Genomic DNA, 17,597 nt, shown 5'->3' with positions numbered 1-17,597 from the left:
TATTTGATGTTCTGTGAAAGTTTCATTCAAATCGGTCCATAAATACCTGACATCTAGCTTACCAAAGTTGGTCATTTTGTATGGAAAATCGAAAAAGTTGCAAATGTTTTGTCCAATACTGTATAAGTTGATAATACAGAATTATAACACATCACCGTACCTGCCACACAATGTACGAATGCGAATAAGGCAATTTTGGTAAAGAAAGTTCTTAGTTAATGACTGTGTAAATGCTCATTGAACACTGAGCTGAGAAGCAGTTATTTACGGTGGTGATGACGATATCGATGACTGGAGCACTTCTCCGAACGAAGAGCTCCTCACTGTTCTTAAATTCACAAACCTTCACATTCTGAATTAACACTAAAGGAATGGGAAAAGGAAAATGACGAAAAATGAAAGGAATTATGACAATTGACTTTAATTCAAATGCAGCAAATCACATGGCGTAGTTAACGTCATGCGGTCGTGTCTTGTACACAACCCCCATTGATTTTTTACTTTGAAATCCGAAACTCTGAAAAAGCTTCCAAACCAAATGACAGATCTCCCTTATTGAATACTCACAATCACAGCACCTATCATCAAACATCCTATCACCTGCAAAAAGCTACCGCACTGTTGTAAGAGTCTAAGTTGTGTCCATAGTAGTTCTACGTCAACCCCGCGGTAATGTAACAGACATTACCCACCCCAATTTTTTATGATAGACCGCAGCGAATCAAATTTTCATAACTTTTTCAGTGTAGGACTTTCTAAGAAATGTTCAACGTTGCATGCAAAAAGGGTACCGTAATCCGGAGTATCATTGATCAGCGGGATAACATTGATCAGAATGACTCATCTCGTAAAACGCTCATACCATCATTTATTGATGAAACATTTCCAAAGCATGAATTGCTCTTCTCCTTCATATATTCATGAGCTAATGAAAATAAAGATTTGTGAGAAAATTGTGTTGATTTCATGAGTAAATTTGTCAACTTTTCGAAACAACTATTTTAAAGGTTAAGGATGACACTGCATAACTTTTTTGTTTCTTGATGGATTTTGTTGAAATTTTCAGAACTTATCGAAAAACTGTTCTAATGTATGATCCAGAAAACTTGAGAATATGGTCCACGTGGTTCCGGAGTTATTCCGGATTGTCATGGGGTACCAAAATTGGCCACATCGTCAATTCATCGGATATCTCAAAACCTAGATGAGCTAGAAGGTTGGTGTCTTCGGCAAAGTTATTCAGCAGACTAAGGGCTATCTGGCAATGACAAAATTAGTTGAGAATTTCTCCGCTAGGTGGCGCCAGTAAGAATTTTTCTTCAATCTTCTATATCTCAAGATCCTGATAAGCTAGAAGGTTGGTGTCTTCGGTAAAGTTGTTTAGCAGACCAAGAGCTATCCGGCAGTTGTAATCTTAATTGGAAATTTATCCGCAAGGTGGCGCCAGTTACAAATTTTCTTCAATCTTCTATATCTCAAGATCCTGATGAGCTAGAAGTTTGGTATCTTTGGCAAAGTTGTTCAGCAGATCAAGGGCTATCTGGCAGCAACAAATCTAATTGCGAATTTATCCGCTAAGTGGCGTTAGTAACAATTTTTCTTCAATTTTATGTACCGTAAAATCGGGTGTAATTGATCAGAAGAGTGAAATTGATCATTGTATCGCACGATTTTATTTATTCCTAATGGAGCACAAACATCAATGTAACCTGCTGTATATGAACGTTATTTGTCGAATTAGGTGTTGTGAAGTTTTTTGCGTTAAAGAATGTTTATTACTATCAAATTAATGTAAAATTTCAAAATCATGTACGGTGCAGTGTTGACAAACATCCTTGAACTTCTAGTTCTAAACAAGGATTTGAACATGGTATAAACCTGAAGGTTTGTAAGGATGCTTAAGATATATCCCCAAACCAGATTTCATCACCAAAACTCGTACCAATTAGCTCATTTGGTTGAAATAATTGAATTTCTGTTAGATAGCATTGTATTCCTTAGGAAATTGCATACATTTAGGCGTTTTCCGCGTAATTCTTGAAATTTAACTATTCATTATTTATATAAATATTGCATTGTTAAGAATTTGACAAGCATATTCGGATTCAGGGAGCTCAAATTTATCATGTAGAATTGTTTTGAAAACTAACAACAATGGCATTGACAAGTGATCAATTTCACCCCGAAATGAGATCCTCTGATTTTTTATTTTAGAGATATTTGTTAACATTAAAATGACATTTGTTAGAAAATTTCGGTACATGAGTCGATGAGGCTCACCTTCGTACTTGTTTTCCTGCATTTAGTTGTTTGGCATTGTCAACATTATAGAAAACATACTTGAAAAACCGTGAAAAATGATCAATTTCACCCGAGATTACGGTACCAAAAGTTAACAAGCAGATCAATGTTGGGTGGTTTCAGTTTGTCTTCGGCAGAGTTGTTCACATCGTGGAGAAAATTTTAAATTCTCATAGTTTTTGTTCGAGATCTTTCACGCTTGACTTGTAACTTAAGGCCCAAACGCAATGATAGCGGAACGGCAACGGAAAGCGGAACCGGTTCGCCAGCATGAATCACACCATCTCGACTGACCCCTCAACGAATGAAAGTGAACCAACACTAAGTCGACAAGCATGTTGTAGTTCATGCTGGCGAACCGGTTCCGCATTCCGTTGCCGTTCCGCTATCATTGCGTTTGGGCCTTTACGCAGCTCAACAGCCACAATACGTGAGTTGGATCATCAATTTGTTTTACATGCTTTTTTCGCTCAAAGCCTGATATTTTATTTACGAGATTTTTTGGTGGAGCCTTCCTTAGCCGAGTGGTTAGAGTCCGCGGCTATAAGGCAAAGCCATGCTGAAGATATCTGGGTTCAATTCCCGGTAGACCCAGGATCTTTTCGTAATGGAAATTTCCTTGACTTCTCTGGGCATAGAAGATCATCGTACCTGCTACACGATGTACAAATACTAAAATGGCAACTTTGGCAAAGAAAGCTCTCAGTTAATAACTGTGGAAGTTCTCATTGAACACTAAACTGAGAAGCAGGTTCTGTCCTAGTGAGGACGTAATGTCAAGAAGAAGAAAGAGCTTTGGGCTAGTTCATATCGGGACCAAAGGCTTTACTTCCCTTCAGAAGGAAGTCGTCACTAAAATTTGTAGTGATTATCTCTTAGATGGGTCGCATCTCAGGTCCTCAGCGTATGTTCTAACCACTATACCGAGTCCATTGCCACATAGAGTTTTTCTGTTTTTCTGTTAGAATTATAACGAACCTTTCTAATGTAAACAATTACATTGGGTTTTGATAGACGCTCAAAGTGTTCCATGATTGAATATTTTCGACGGCATGAGCGTGAGCAAGTGATTTTGCATCCAAAAATCATTCGTGAGTATTTCGAAGCATATCTCAAAAGATTTTGCTTTTGTGGGAGAACCTCATTGTTGAGATTCGAGTGTCAATGTACCAACACTGGATGTTCAATAGATCAAGGGCCACCAGAAATGGAAAACTGAACCAATATTCATCCGCTATATGGTGCTAGTAACCTCTCCAATATTCTGAATTTGGTGATTGTAAATAGCTAAAAAAAATGAATGTCCAAACAGTTCAGAGCCCCAATATCTGTTTCTTTCTTTCTTTTTGGCGTTACGTCCCAACTGGGACAAAGCCTGCTTCTCAGCTTAGTGTTCTTATGAGCACTTCCACAGTTATTAACTGAGAGCTTTCTTTGCCAATTGACCATTTTTGCATTTGTATATCGTGTGGCAGGTACGATGATACTCTATGCCCTGGGAGTTGAGAAAGTTTCCAACCCGAAAAGATCCTCGACTGGTGGGATTCGAACCCACGACCCTCAGCTTGGTCTTGCTGAATAGCTGCGCGTTCACCGCTACGGCTATCTGGGCCCTTCCCTAGATGTCACTAGTGATATTTTCATAGAACTTATCTCATTCAACAACATGATAAGCAGGAAGGTTAGTTTTTCAGCAAATAATATTGGATGGCTGAAATATATCTAATAGGGATCAAGTTGGTTTGAGTTTTAGCAGCGCTGCCGTATATTTTTTAAAGAAGAATTTTATTCCGAGATCCTCGTACGCTAAAAAATCGTTAGAGACAACGGTTTAAATGCTCAACTTGCTGCTCAACGCTAAGGTTTAAAGATAGAGCAATCTGAGTACAAGTAAATGCTAAAGTAATAACAAATAATGTCACTGATAACAAAACCTATTGATTTTTTTTGAGTTTTGAGTTCTTAAAAACATTCATTAGTTGATGTTCTTTAAATCGATATCGAAAACATTAATTTATTGGGATTGTGTGAAAAATTATTTCCATGAATAATCAAAATGCAGGGGATTCCTGTACTAAAAAAATCGATACTCAAAGCATAATGCTTATATATATGCACATAAATCGAAAAGTTATATGGAATAATTTTGTATGGCAAAATTCGTCTGATAAATTATGTACTTCGCGATATTGAAAAATATATTCAGGAAAGTAATTTTAGTACCGGTTGTACATAATGGAGAAAAACAAAATTCCTAACAAACTTTTTTTTTTTTTAACAAACGTTTTGATATTCGGAGATTGCTGCGAAGCTAGGGGATGAATTTTTAATAAGATTTGCAACTGCCCAAAAATCCTTGATCTGCTGAACAACTATGTCGAAAACACCAACCCTCTGGCTTATCAATATCTCGTGATATAGGAGATAGAAGAAAATTTGTTACTAGCGCAAGCTAGCGAATAATTTCCAAATCACTACCAGATAGCTCTTGGTCTATTAAACGACTTTGCCGAAGACACCAACCTTCTAGCTCATTAGGATCTTGAGATATAGAAGATTGAAGACAAATTTTAACTGGCGCCACCTTGCGGAGAAATTTTTAACTAATTTTGTTACTGCCAGATAGCCCTTAGTCTGCTGAACAACTTTGCCCAAGACATCAACTTTCTAGCTCATCAGGATCTTGAGACATAGAAGATTGAAGAAAAATTGTAACTGGCGCCACCTAGCAGAGAAATCTCAACTAATTTTGTTATTGCTAGATAGGCCTAAGCCTGATGAATAACTTTGCCGAAGACACCAACCTTCTAGCTCATCAGGATCTTGAGATATAGAAGATTGAAGAAAAATTGTAACTGGTGACACCTTGCGGAGAAATACTCAACTAATTTTGTTACTGTCAGATAGCCTTTAGTCTGCTAAACAACTTTGCCGAAGACATCAACCTTCTAGCTCATCAGGACCTTGAGATATAGAAGATTGAAGAAAATTTGAAACTTGCGATACCTAGCGGAGAAATTCTCAACTAATTTTGTTATTGCCAGATAGTCCTTAGTCTGATGAACAACTTTGCCGAAGACACCAACCTTCTAGCTAATCTGGATTTTGAGATATCCGTTGAATGGACGATGTGGCCAATTTTTGTACCCCAAGACAATCCGGAATAGCTCCGGGACCACGTGGACCATATTCCCAAGTTTCCTGGACTATAAATTAGAAGTTTTTCGGTAAGTTCTGAAAATTTCAACAAAATCCATCAAGAAACAAAAAAGTTATGCACATTTTAGTGTGTTTTTGCATGTGAAAAGTATGTTGGCTGGATGAAGGTTAATTTAAAAATATCTCTAAAAGTAAATGAGTTGTAAGCGTTTGGCCTTCATACTCAGCTTCAGAAGCCATGATTTAAGTAAGTAATTACATTTTATATATTACCGAACGTTGTTTACATAGGTGATCAATGTTACCCCATATCAGCTTAATCAAAAAATCACCTAGAACATTTTTTTAAACATGCTTATATCTTTCAAAAAACAAAATACAGTATATAGTCACGACCTATGGATTACTTTTTTATTACACGGTTTTTGAAATTTTGAACTGAAAACTTTTATTTTGGGGTACGAACATTAGGGCGGTTCAAAATTTTAAAATGTGAATCCAATCTCCCATATGTTTCTTACTATCCTTACCATAAAAATAGTGTTCTTTGAAATTTTCAGCTTTCTAGGTGGTGATTTAAAGGTGGCCCAAAGACAAAGTAGGTTTGTATGTAAATTACTATGGAGAAATTCTGAGATATGTTCTAAACCCGCTAGTAATGTAATGTAAGCACAAGCTTATTATCCCATAGTAAAAACTCATTCTTCAAGCCATAATAAAGAAATTTGCTGAAGAGATTAATTCAATCCGACAAATAGCAGAAAAGATATTCATGAGTTTGTTTGTTATCAGTTTGCTAAATATGGGATTATAGCCCTGCAAACATGTACAAAAATCCCAAACATAATTTGCTCAAAAGGGATTTGTTTCTTCAGCAAAATCCTTCATTAAGACTTGAAGAATGCGTTTTCAATATGGGATAATGTTTCTACTTACATACAGTACTAGCGTGTTTGAAACATTTCTCAAAATTTCTCCATAGTAATTTCCATACAAACCTACTTTGTCTTTGGGCCACCTTTAAATCGCCACCGAAAAAGCTGAAAATTTCACAGAACCCTTTTTTATGGTAAGGATGGTAAGGAACATATGGGAGATTGGATTTTCAAACAGTTTTAAATTTTGAATCGCCCTAATGAACATTCATTCGATTGCTCAGTAACAACAAACTACACAATGGACCGATGCATGAGTTCACTAATCTGACGTTTGAGCGGTGCCGAATTTACTGGTTTCCATGGTCACATAAATAACACGGCACCGCTTAAACGTCAAATAGTGAACCCGTGCATAGGTCCATTGGTTACCAATGGCTCTTAAGGTGGGACGATATGTCAAGCGAGATTAAAGGCCCAAACGCAATGATAGCGGAACGGCAACGGAAAGCGGAACCGGTTCGCCAGCATGAACTACAACAAGCTTAGCGACTCAGTGTTGGTTCGATTTCATTCGTTGTCAGCTCAGTCGAGATGGTGTGTTTCATGCTGGCGAACCGGTTCCGCATTCCGTTGCCGTTCCGCTATCATTGCGTTTGGGCCTTAACGCCCAATGCTGAAGTGTGCCGTCTGTTTGTCTGTGACTTTATGATTAAACTATTCAATTCACCCATGTAAGCCGCATACAGTCCATAGTGCGACGGAAGCCCCGCCAACCCTGCGTACGCCAAACTCTGCGGAATGATCGTCAACCCAAGGGTAATTCCGGCGATGAAATCCGACACTAAATCTTCCCGGTCATACTGCCCGATCCAGTTCAGTATGCTGATCCTGCGCACCACCGAGTTCTTCACGTCCGACCCATGACACGATCCGACACGTTTCACCAACCGTTTGCGTAAATCCGTGCGAAAGTCTTGAAGCACCATTATTGGAGAGATCGATTCCCGAGAACCGGGACTCGCAAAACTATCCCCGTGAAACGACTGGACCGAACGATCGACCGTATCCAACTGAGAGGGCGCAACAACAGATCAGTTGCGGTGCAAATTTTGGCAACCCTCTCCCGGTGGCTATTTGTACATGCAAAGCAGCAGCGTCAGGTTTTGCCAATGTTTGTATTCAATTGAGATTTGGCGGAAGATCCCCCCTGATTATACGGCGATTCCCGTTGACGCGTATGTGGCCTATGTTTGCGGCACGTGGTGATTCGATTGAACGATTTCAATGATTGATGTGACTGGGAACGAACTAAATTGTCTTCAGATTTAAGGTTGTGTGACAAAACATCCAAAGACAACTACAAACAAATAGGAAGAGTGAATCTCTGAATTCACAACTTTCTTCCAATTATTTTTTATTTTCAATTGCACTTGTGAGATCTAAATCAAAATTATGGGTGCTTTCAAACTGCGTTGCTGGTTTTTGAGCTTTTAAGCAATAGAGTCCTAAAATGTTAAATGAAATCTTGTTTTCATTTAACAACACGAAAGAGCGTGTTCCTGAAACTACTTTAGCAATTTTCCCGGTCAAATAACGGATACATCATAATAAAACTTTAATTCAAAAATTGAATCCATAAATGAACTTTGACACTTGAGATCATGTTTGACGTTCGCTTAGTCGACAAAAATACCACAGGGGTTTTAGTTTTAACACTGGGGTTGTTCCTTTCTGACATTTCGGAAGGGACACGGAAAACAAAATATACCCAAAATTTGAGTTTAAGCTAAGGGGTGTGACAAAATCTTTAAAAACATAAAAATATGTTTTTTGTATTTAAACAAATAAAAAAAAACATTAAAAAATTGAGTAAACATGTGTTTTGGCCTAAACTTAAGCGTTTGGCGCTAAAGTTGGGATAGGGCTTTAGGACCCTATTGTTTAAACAAACCTTTTTTTCCTCTTTGCACCCCGGAATCGCCTTTTAGGATTTGTTTTATAATTTCCAGAAAGGCTCCAATAGTGAAATCCTACTTTCGTGATCTCCAGAGGGTTTTGCCATTTTAAAAAAAACACAAGTCCAACTTTTTGGCTGTCGTTATTGAATTATGAGAACGATTTGATGATCAACAACAATTTATACCTGAAACTCCTACTTAAATTTTGAAGAAATTGCGGTTGGGACAGATATGCTACCATTAGAGCAATAATCCCAAGTTCCGCAATAGTGTAGAACCAGAGAGGAGGAGGAAAATGCTTTCAACAACGACTTTCGCGGAACTTGCGAACAAAGAACGAACGATCAATCATACTTCCAGATTGCTGCTATCTCACTATAGGTATAAGTACTGCACAGTAGTGAGATAATTGTGGGAACTAGAATTGAATCGGTAATGAAGCTGTGATTTACCCTAGCTCAGAATCATCATGAGTATGGTGCTTTTCGGCCGATACGTTTTCAAATAATTCTCTTTACTTTTGCTGTTCAGTTGTGATACAAAGACAACATTTCACTTTCAATTGGGACAATTCATTGTCACGGTGATGGGTGAGTACGAGCATGCTTTCTCGATTTGATAAGATTGCGTGACAAATTTGCAAGATTGGCCTATCGCATGCTTGTATAAAAAAACGGAATCAAAAAATATATCGTCTATCTTTTTGCGTGATTATCATTCATGTTTGCCACAAACTTGTTTATAGTGCCCTACGTTGACCCATTGACTGCTTTTGAGCCACTGCTAGGTGGGGACCAAAATGATGCAGCAATAATTCGAAAAAGAGTAGAGAGTAAAAATTCGCACAGTAACAGTGACTCAGCAGTTTTTTTGGCAACGGATTTCGGTTGATTTTGTAGGTGGTTAAGCTTTCGGAGGAATGGCACCCTGCTAGTATGGTTGGGATGCAGGGGAAATACCTATTCGGTTTATTCGAGCTCAACAAGGGACAACAAAGCACTTGAAGAGATGCGGTGGAAGCTATAAGTCAGTTTTGTTACGTAATGTTGCCTTAAATGATTTATTTTCATTTAATAATTTACACTACATGAGTGAAAGTGAATAAGGCTGATATTTGTCTGATCTCAATCCTAGCCATTTACGAATCAAAATGTTGCTAGGTTTAAAAAAACAAATGCCCAGTTTTAAACTCAATAACCTTGAAAATTCTTGAGCTTCAAATTTGTTTCTTAACAATCTGTGGCATAAAATGATAATAATTTAAAGAACATATTTTTGAAATTTCTCATCGTAATTGGCTGTTTTGTATCTAATAGTCATTACGTAATTGAAATCAGTTACGTAATGACTATGACGCGACGCTTTTTGATTACGCAACTGTTTTGAGTGGCGTAATGAATTATAATTTAATTAATTATTATCCATCAATTTTCAGAATTTACAAAACTATAAGGAATGCATCCCAATATTATAATTGATAGCCTTATGTGGTCTTCCATGACATTGCAAAAAATGTTGTACGCAACTCAGTTTTTACAGCACTCGTCGTAATTATCCAACTCGGCAAGCCTCGTTGGATAAATGTATGGCTCCTTCTGCAAAATTCGTCATTCTGCAACTTGTTGCGTTAACTACTACAGTCAACTCTCCCTAATTCGATATTGAAAGGACCATCGAGTTAGGGAGGTATCGAGTTACAGAACACAAAACCAGTGCAACTGCGATCCAAGGGACCATCGAGTTAGCCATGAAAACCAATTTTTACTATGGTTCTCTAACTCGATGTCGAGATACGGAATATCGAGTAAGGGAGAGGTAACTGTAATATCAAAATGATAACAGCGATAATAAAAGTTGTTATCAATTAGATATCATCCAGTTATCCGACTTTGCTCGGGTTGGCTCACCTGTTTGACTCATTGTCTCGTATTTCCACAGTTTACTCGCCCATGGCAATAATTTCTTTTCTTTGCTAGCCTGTTAGAATTATAGTAATTCTTTATAACATAAACAACAACATTCGGGTTTCACGAGTTTTTGGCGGATTATGTGACTGAATCATTTTTTACGGTTTGAGTTGATTGAGTTATTTTGTATCAAAATCTCAAGCGTAAGATTTGCGAAGCAGATCTCTAATGAGTTTGCTGTCATTGGGGAGCGTATTTATTGAGCTTTGAGTGTGATTCTATCAACACTGGTTGCAACTACGAGTTGTACGGTCATTTATGCTAGTGCTTTATGCTTATGCTTATTTTTGGGCATATTTCGGATATTTGAAACTAAACAAGAGACAAAAAGATGCAGATCATATTACAGTCAGGTATCCTATTAGACACTGCCACCCACTTTGAAGCTGTTTTTTGTTTGTGGATGACACCTAACATCAGTAATCAGTAATCAGTAAGCATTATATGCGCATATAGGGTAATCATTTGGTGCTTGTCAGTTTTATATACGCATATAATGCCATTATAATGCCAGAAAAGGCGAAATAGCGTGCCATTATAATGCGAAGATATAACCGTGCTTCTCGGCATCACTAGTGCTGATATAAGACCACGTGAGAAACGTCAGTTATTTTCGCCAGGTTTTTCGGGCGAATATTTTGTGCTTTCGCGTACGCAGCCAGAGAGCTTTCGCGTATGCGGCCAACAGCTGGTACACGAGGTAAATAAATAAATGAATGAAAATGGAAACCTCGAATAGTATGCAAAATGTAATAAAATGATTGAGATAGTACTTCTCCGTATCAGACTTATTCATTTTGGTGGTTTTAATCCTTTTGAGGACTTGAAATCGCCACATATTGATCCTTGTTTTATGATGATGAAATTCCTCATTTTGCGTCTCGAACCTGAGACACCTGTATCGTTGGGTTGTTGAAGTTCTGCTCCTTTGCTCCTTCGCCCACATAAGATGAATAGTATTGGAAAGAAAAGTGACCAATTTAAACCACCACTTTTCCCCGTCATAAAAGCTGCAATTGTAGTAGTGAGAAGATTTATGTTTGACTCCCTCTCACCACTATATGTAAACACAAAGCACGTGGTATATCTGTCAAAATACTGGATGGCATTTAAACAGGCCCTGTATGCGAATAAAGAGCCAATATAGTGCTTATTTAATGCCCGTATGCATCAGGCTTAGAAGCATTAATGATGCTGTAATAGGGTTTCTATGCAGCGGAAGTGCTGTTATAAGGTGTGTAGGCATTTGTGGTGCTATTATAATGCATGTACGCATTTATGATGCTGATTAAGGGCTTATTATTAATGATTATGGTTACTTGGGATGTACTTCCCAAGTAACCAGTAAGCACGATAATGCGGCACGGTAACAGCATTATATGCGCATATAGGGTAATCATTTGGTGCTTGTCAGTTTTATATACGCATATAATGCCATTATAATGCCAGAAAAGGCGAAATAGCGTGCCATTATAATGCGAAGATATAACCGTGCTTCTCGGCATCACTAGTGCTGATATAAGACCACGTGAGAAACGTCAGTTATTTTCGCCAGGTTTTTCGGGCGAATATTTTGTGCTTTCGCGTACGCAGCCAGAGAGCTTTCGCGTATGCGGCCAACAGCTGGTACACGAGGTAAATAAATAAATGAATGAAAATGGAAACCTCGAATAGTATGCAAAATGTAATAAAATGATTGAGATAGTACTTCTCCGTATCAGACTTATTCATTTTGGTGGTTTTAATCCTTTTGAGGACTTGAAATCGCCACATATTGATCCTTGTTTTATGATGATGAAATTCCTCATTTTGCGTCTCGAACCTGAGACACCTGTATCGTTGGGTTGTTGAAGTTCTGCTCCTTTGCTCCTTCGCCCACATAAGATGAATAGTATTGGAAAGAAAAGTGACCAATTTAAACTATCACTTTTCCCCGTCATAAAACCTGCAGTTGTAGTAGTGAGAAGATTTATGTTTGACTCCCTCTTACCACTATATGCAAACCAAAGCACGTGGTATATCTTTCAAAACACTGGATGGCATTTAAACGTGCCCTGCATTCGAATATAAAGCCAATATATTGCTTATTTAATGCCTGTATGCATCAGGCTTAGAAGCATTAATGATGCTGTAATAGGGTTTCTATGCAGCGGAAGTGCTGTTATAAGGTGTGTAGGCATTTGTGGTGCTATTATAATGCATGTACGCATCTATGATGCTGATTAAGGGCTTATTATTAGTGCTTATGGTTACTTGGGTTATTGCCTACAGAATTTCACTTCAATGTAATGAACGACGACTGGGAGAATGCAGTGGGCATAAAGTGGGTGGCAGCATCAAATAGGAGACCTGACTGTATATGTACGTACATGAAAGTACAAGTTATTGACTATAAGCTGATGTCAGAATGCTGCCATCATAAGTACCCAAAAATGCCTATTTGCATCATCGGTTCGCCATTTTAACCCTAGCGTTACTTTTGAGAAGGGCCTAAGAAGAAAAGCCTTAACAATTTTCAAAAAATTGAAACTCAGAAACTATTTGTCTGATCGGTTTGGTGTCTTCCGCAAAGTTTTAGGTTATTGTTGGAACTATCTGGAAAAAATATACACAGTAAAAAAAAAATGTAATTTTTTTTTATTTCGAAAATAAAGCTTAAAAATCCATTTTTACAAAAATCTTTTTCTTGATTTTTTTTATTTTTTTATATTTTAAAGCAGACAAAAAATGGAGTCTTTTGCACAGTGGGTCAAGATGGAGAAATCATGGACAAAAAAGTTATGATTTTTTGAAAATAGGTGAATTTTTGAAAATGGTCATAATAAACTTTTTAAATATTTTTCAACTTAATTTTATGAAAGTACGCAAAATTTACAACAAAAAAGGTGTACAGAAAAATCAGGCTAACTTTTACCGTTTTAAAGATACAGCGATTTTAATACAAAATTATGATATAATTTTCAATTTTCGGTCATTATAATATAACTTAGGGGTCTATTTTATAAGTCGAATCGATCAAAATGACTCGATTGGAGTCACTGTCGACCGAAAAATTCGCTCGACTCAGCTCTGTCACTCGAGTTTTTCGACAATTGTCACTCTATGTTACTGGATTACTATGGGAGTCGACGGGTGACATCTGAAATATGCATGCTTGCTTTGATCGACAATGAATACAGACGAGTCACATGAATCTGCTCGATTTATAAAATAGGCCCCTTAGAAACGGTTTGTCCGATCAGTTTGGTGTCTTCCGCAAAGTTTTAGGTTATTGTTGGGACTATCTGGAAAAAATATACACTGTAAAAAAAATGTTGTAATTTGTTATGTATCGAAAATACAGCTTAAAAATCAATTTTCTCAAAAATCGTATTCCTGATTTTTTTTATTTTTTTTATATGTTGAAGTAGACAAAAAATGAAGTCTTTTGCACAGTGGGTCAAGATGGAGAAATCATGGACAAAAAAGTTATGATTTTAAAAAAAAGGGTGAATTTGTTGAAAATGGTCATAATAAACTTTTCAAATGTTTCGGTAGCAATTAGCAAAATTTTCGCATAAACCATTTTTGTTGAAAATTTTGCGTACTTTCATAAAATCGGGTCGAAAAGCATTCAAAAAGTTTATTTAGACCATATTGAAAAATCAACCTTTTTTTAAAAAATCATAACTTTTTTGTCCATGATTTCTCCATCTTGACCCACTGTGCAAAAGACTCCATTTTTTGTCTTTTTTAACATATAAAAAAATAAAAAAAATCAGGAATACGATTTTTGAGAAAATTGATTTTTAAGCTCTATTTTCGATATATTAAAAATTACAACATTTTTTTACAGTGTATATTTTTTTCCAGATAGTCCTAACAATAACCTAAAACTTTGCAGAAGACTCCAAACTGATCGGACAAACCGTTTCTTAGTTATATTATAATGACCGAAAATTGAAAATTATATCATAATTTTGTATTAAAATCGCTGTATCTTTAAAACGGTAAAAGTTAGCCTGATTTTTCTGCACACCTTTTTTGTTGTAAATTTTGCGTACTTTCATAAAATCGAGTTTAAAAATATTTAAAAAGTTTATTATGACCATTTTCAAATATTCACCTTTTTTCAAAAAATCATAACTTTTTTGTCCATGATTTCCCCATCTTGACCCACTGTGCAAAAGACTTCATTTTTTGTCTACTTCAACATATAAAAAAATAAAAAAAAAATCAGGAATACAATTTTTGAGAAAATTGATTTTTAAGCTTTATTTTCGATATATAAAATATTACAACATTTATTTTTACAGTGTATATTTTTTCCAGATAGTCCCAACAATAACCTAAAACTTTGCGGAATTGATGCCTTCCTGATCGGACAAATCGTTTTTAAGTTATAATTTTTTGAAAATTATTAAGGATTTTTTTTCTTAGGCCCTTCTCAAAAGTAAGGCTAGAGTCAAAATGGCGAGCCGATGATGCAAAAAGGCATTTTTGGGCATAAAGAAAGCATATGCAAAATTTCATCCAAATCAAAAAATATAAAAATGAAATTTGGGAAAAAAAGTCGTCATTTTCTGTGGAACCGCTCTATTAACACATTTCTGCCTCGTATTGGCCAGATTTGTGATAAATTTAAGTAAACTTGTTGCAATCGTACCTATAAAGAATAAGATGTTCAATAGAATCGAGAGCTGGGTTTGTCGAGAAAATGTTAATTTCGCAACGAAATTCGAAGTGGGGCTGTTATGTATGTAGTGACCTTCCATGGTTCAACTGACTGAAGCCCAACAGATAACATACTAGAGTGTCCATTTCCCGGCCATTTCGCTCTTCCCGGGATTCGGGACAAAAATCTATGCTCGTCCCGGGAAATCCCGGGATCCCGGGATTTATCAAATATTCAATAAAACTAGAATTTCGGTTGAAATGGAAGCAAAAATTTAACAATACAATATTTTTTCAATGAAATAAACAGATAATGTAACTTTTCAAAATAATATGTTAAATCAATTTCACGTTTCAGATAAAAATTTCTTATTCTGATGAAGGAACCTAACAAAAAACAAAACCTAGCTTGACTAATTACGGGTTTGCTATGGATTTTTTTTTCAAATTCTTTACAACACATATGAAGTATGATAAAAACTTAAGTCACAATTTTAAAGCAAAAAAAGATCAAAAGAAACGATTAAATATCATTGAAGGTATTGTAGATCATGCTAAAAGTTAATTACTGAAAATTATTGACTGAAGTTCACTGCTATGAATCGCAAGTCAGTCCCATCTGCATTTTGGTCAAAATTGAGTCGATATCAGTTTTCATTCTTCTTATGATCTTTCATCTGAACTAACGAGAAATCACTTTTTGTTCAGTAAAATTAAGGAAAACACTAAGTCGAATTGTCCTATAATGGAAAGTTAATGCATGTTAGTCCCAGTGCAGATTTTTGCATCGTGTAACACAAAAATGAATCGTTATTTGGTCATCTTTATATTTTTCTTGGAAAGGTTTGGACAAGTTTCATTGAGATCGAAAAATGTTCCAATCTCCTGGAATTTTAGAATATTTGTATGGAAAACGAGATTGAAAACTCCTCAGTCAATTTTCGCAATGCCTATTTCTTACAGATGGTACTGACTTGCGATTTGCGGCAATTTAGGTGTACTTCTAATTTTTTATCTCAGCATAGGCTTATAAAAACGGCTAATGTTGGAAAGGAAAGCATTAAAACTTTGCAACTAGACAAATAAAAATATGTGTTTCTTACTTGGTCGGTGTTCAGACAGACTGAACCAAGTGCTTTTTTAATGATTTCAGGAAAACGTACCCCAAGCGTCCAAAATAACAAAATATTCGCTTTATTTATTATAATAATGAAACTTATCTGCTTGATGAATCTGTATCAAAATAGCATCGGAAAAATCAGAATCGACGGAGTTCCTAACTTATCTTTACAAGGCCAAAATATCATCTAGTCCGGTCTGTCTGAACACTGACGACTGACCAGTTGGTAAATTGATCTTTTCATGAAAATAATTATTCGTTTATTCTCTTTTCCATTACTACTTTATCAAATAAGGTTGATAGTGAGAAAAAATGTAATTGTTTTTCATTGAAATTTGATGGTTTTCATCAAATTCTAAGTACATTTCGGGAATCCCGGGATTCCCGGGATGTCAGAAATAAAATCCCGGGAAACGGGAAATCCCGAAATTTGTCAAATCCCGGGATTTCTTGTCCCGGGATGTCCCGGGATGGACACTCTATAACATACGGAACAAGGACCTCTATATGCTTGAAATACGAACGGACAGCGAGATGCGCATCAGGACAGATGGCTGACTGAACAACTGTAGCTTCAGTGAGATTTTCCGATTTTTAGTGCACGAACTCAGGGACTTCAATGGACAGAACATTTTTGTATTTCAATAATAATTTAATTTCAGGTCTTTCCTCTCCAAAATCTCTTTTAAGACTGCTCTATTAAACTTGTCATTATATGCTCGACTCCTGCGATCTGTTATTTTCTCGATTACTGTGATTGATCCTATTTAACTTAAAACATTATTTTCATTATTAATCTTATTCCCTACATTCGCCTTTTTATCTACTCTCTATTAAATAATTATGTAAAATAAACATCTATCAAAGTGTTGTCGAATTGCCAATATTTCTCTTTGATTTCTCCACAGTTTTGTTTGTTCTGTATCAATCTCCAATGATTGAATGAAGGATCATTTGTAACCTTGAACGCTCGCTGATTAGTGTTACCGATCTCTCAATTTCCCGATAAATAATCATTTCATTCGTCATTGGCCTTGGACTAATCTTGAATAATTGACATTTGATCTGTTTGGAAAAGAAAATGTTATATTTTACGGAAAAGAATGAACACTACACTACAAATGATACGGATTAATACTCAGTTCTTCATTTAAATTAATTTTTATTGAGCATTCTGTTATTCTTGATTCTTTTACTTCTTTTTCTCCCATTTCATTTGAAACCAAGGTAAATTTACTTTTAACGTGATTTTGATGTTTCTATTTGATCTCTCCATTTTTTTTATTGTTCTTCATCAATTTTCGGTAATTGAACTAAGGATCATTCACAAGTCTCTCCATTTGCTATCGAATTCGTCATTGGCCTTGAGCTTAGCTTCAATAATTATCATTTGATGTTTGGAAAAGAAAATGTTATATTTTATGCAAAAAAACAAACGAATGGTATACAACTAATGATACAAATTAATACTTAGTTCTTCATCTAAATTCATATTCATTGAACATTCTATTAATTTTGAGTCTCACTTCCTTTTCTCCCATTTCATTTGAAACCAAGGTAA

General features: G+C 36.0%; 1 protein-coding gene across 2 annotated transcripts in view; it reads right to left on the bottom strand.

The window, feature by feature from the left end:
• LOC5578653 (sodium-independent sulfate anion transporter) overlaps positions 1-17,597 on the bottom strand; it is a 54,777-nt gene that overhangs the window by 14,489 nt on the left and 22,691 nt on the right. Inside the window, exon 1 of one of the 2 annotated variants that reach the window (XM_001663944.2) lies at positions 7,066-7,468. The exons of the other annotated variant lie outside the window; for it this stretch is intronic. Within the exon in view, the coding sequence (XP_001663994.2) occupies positions 7,066-7,324 (259 nt within the window). The 5' untranslated portion in view covers positions 7,325-7,468. Of the gene's footprint in view, positions 1-7,065; positions 7,469-17,597 lie in introns of those variants that run through there. 2 annotated transcript variants of the gene reach the window in all.

This window comes from Aedes aegypti, chromosome 1, assembly GCF_002204515.2.
Source record: "Aedes aegypti strain LVP_AGWG chromosome 1, AaegL5.0 Primary Assembly, whole genome shotgun sequence".
NCBI lineage: Eukaryota > Metazoa > Arthropoda > Insecta > Diptera > Culicidae > Aedes > Aedes aegypti.
The sequence above is the reverse complement of the archived record's forward strand: the minus strand, read 5'-3'. Positions and strand labels throughout refer to the sequence as shown.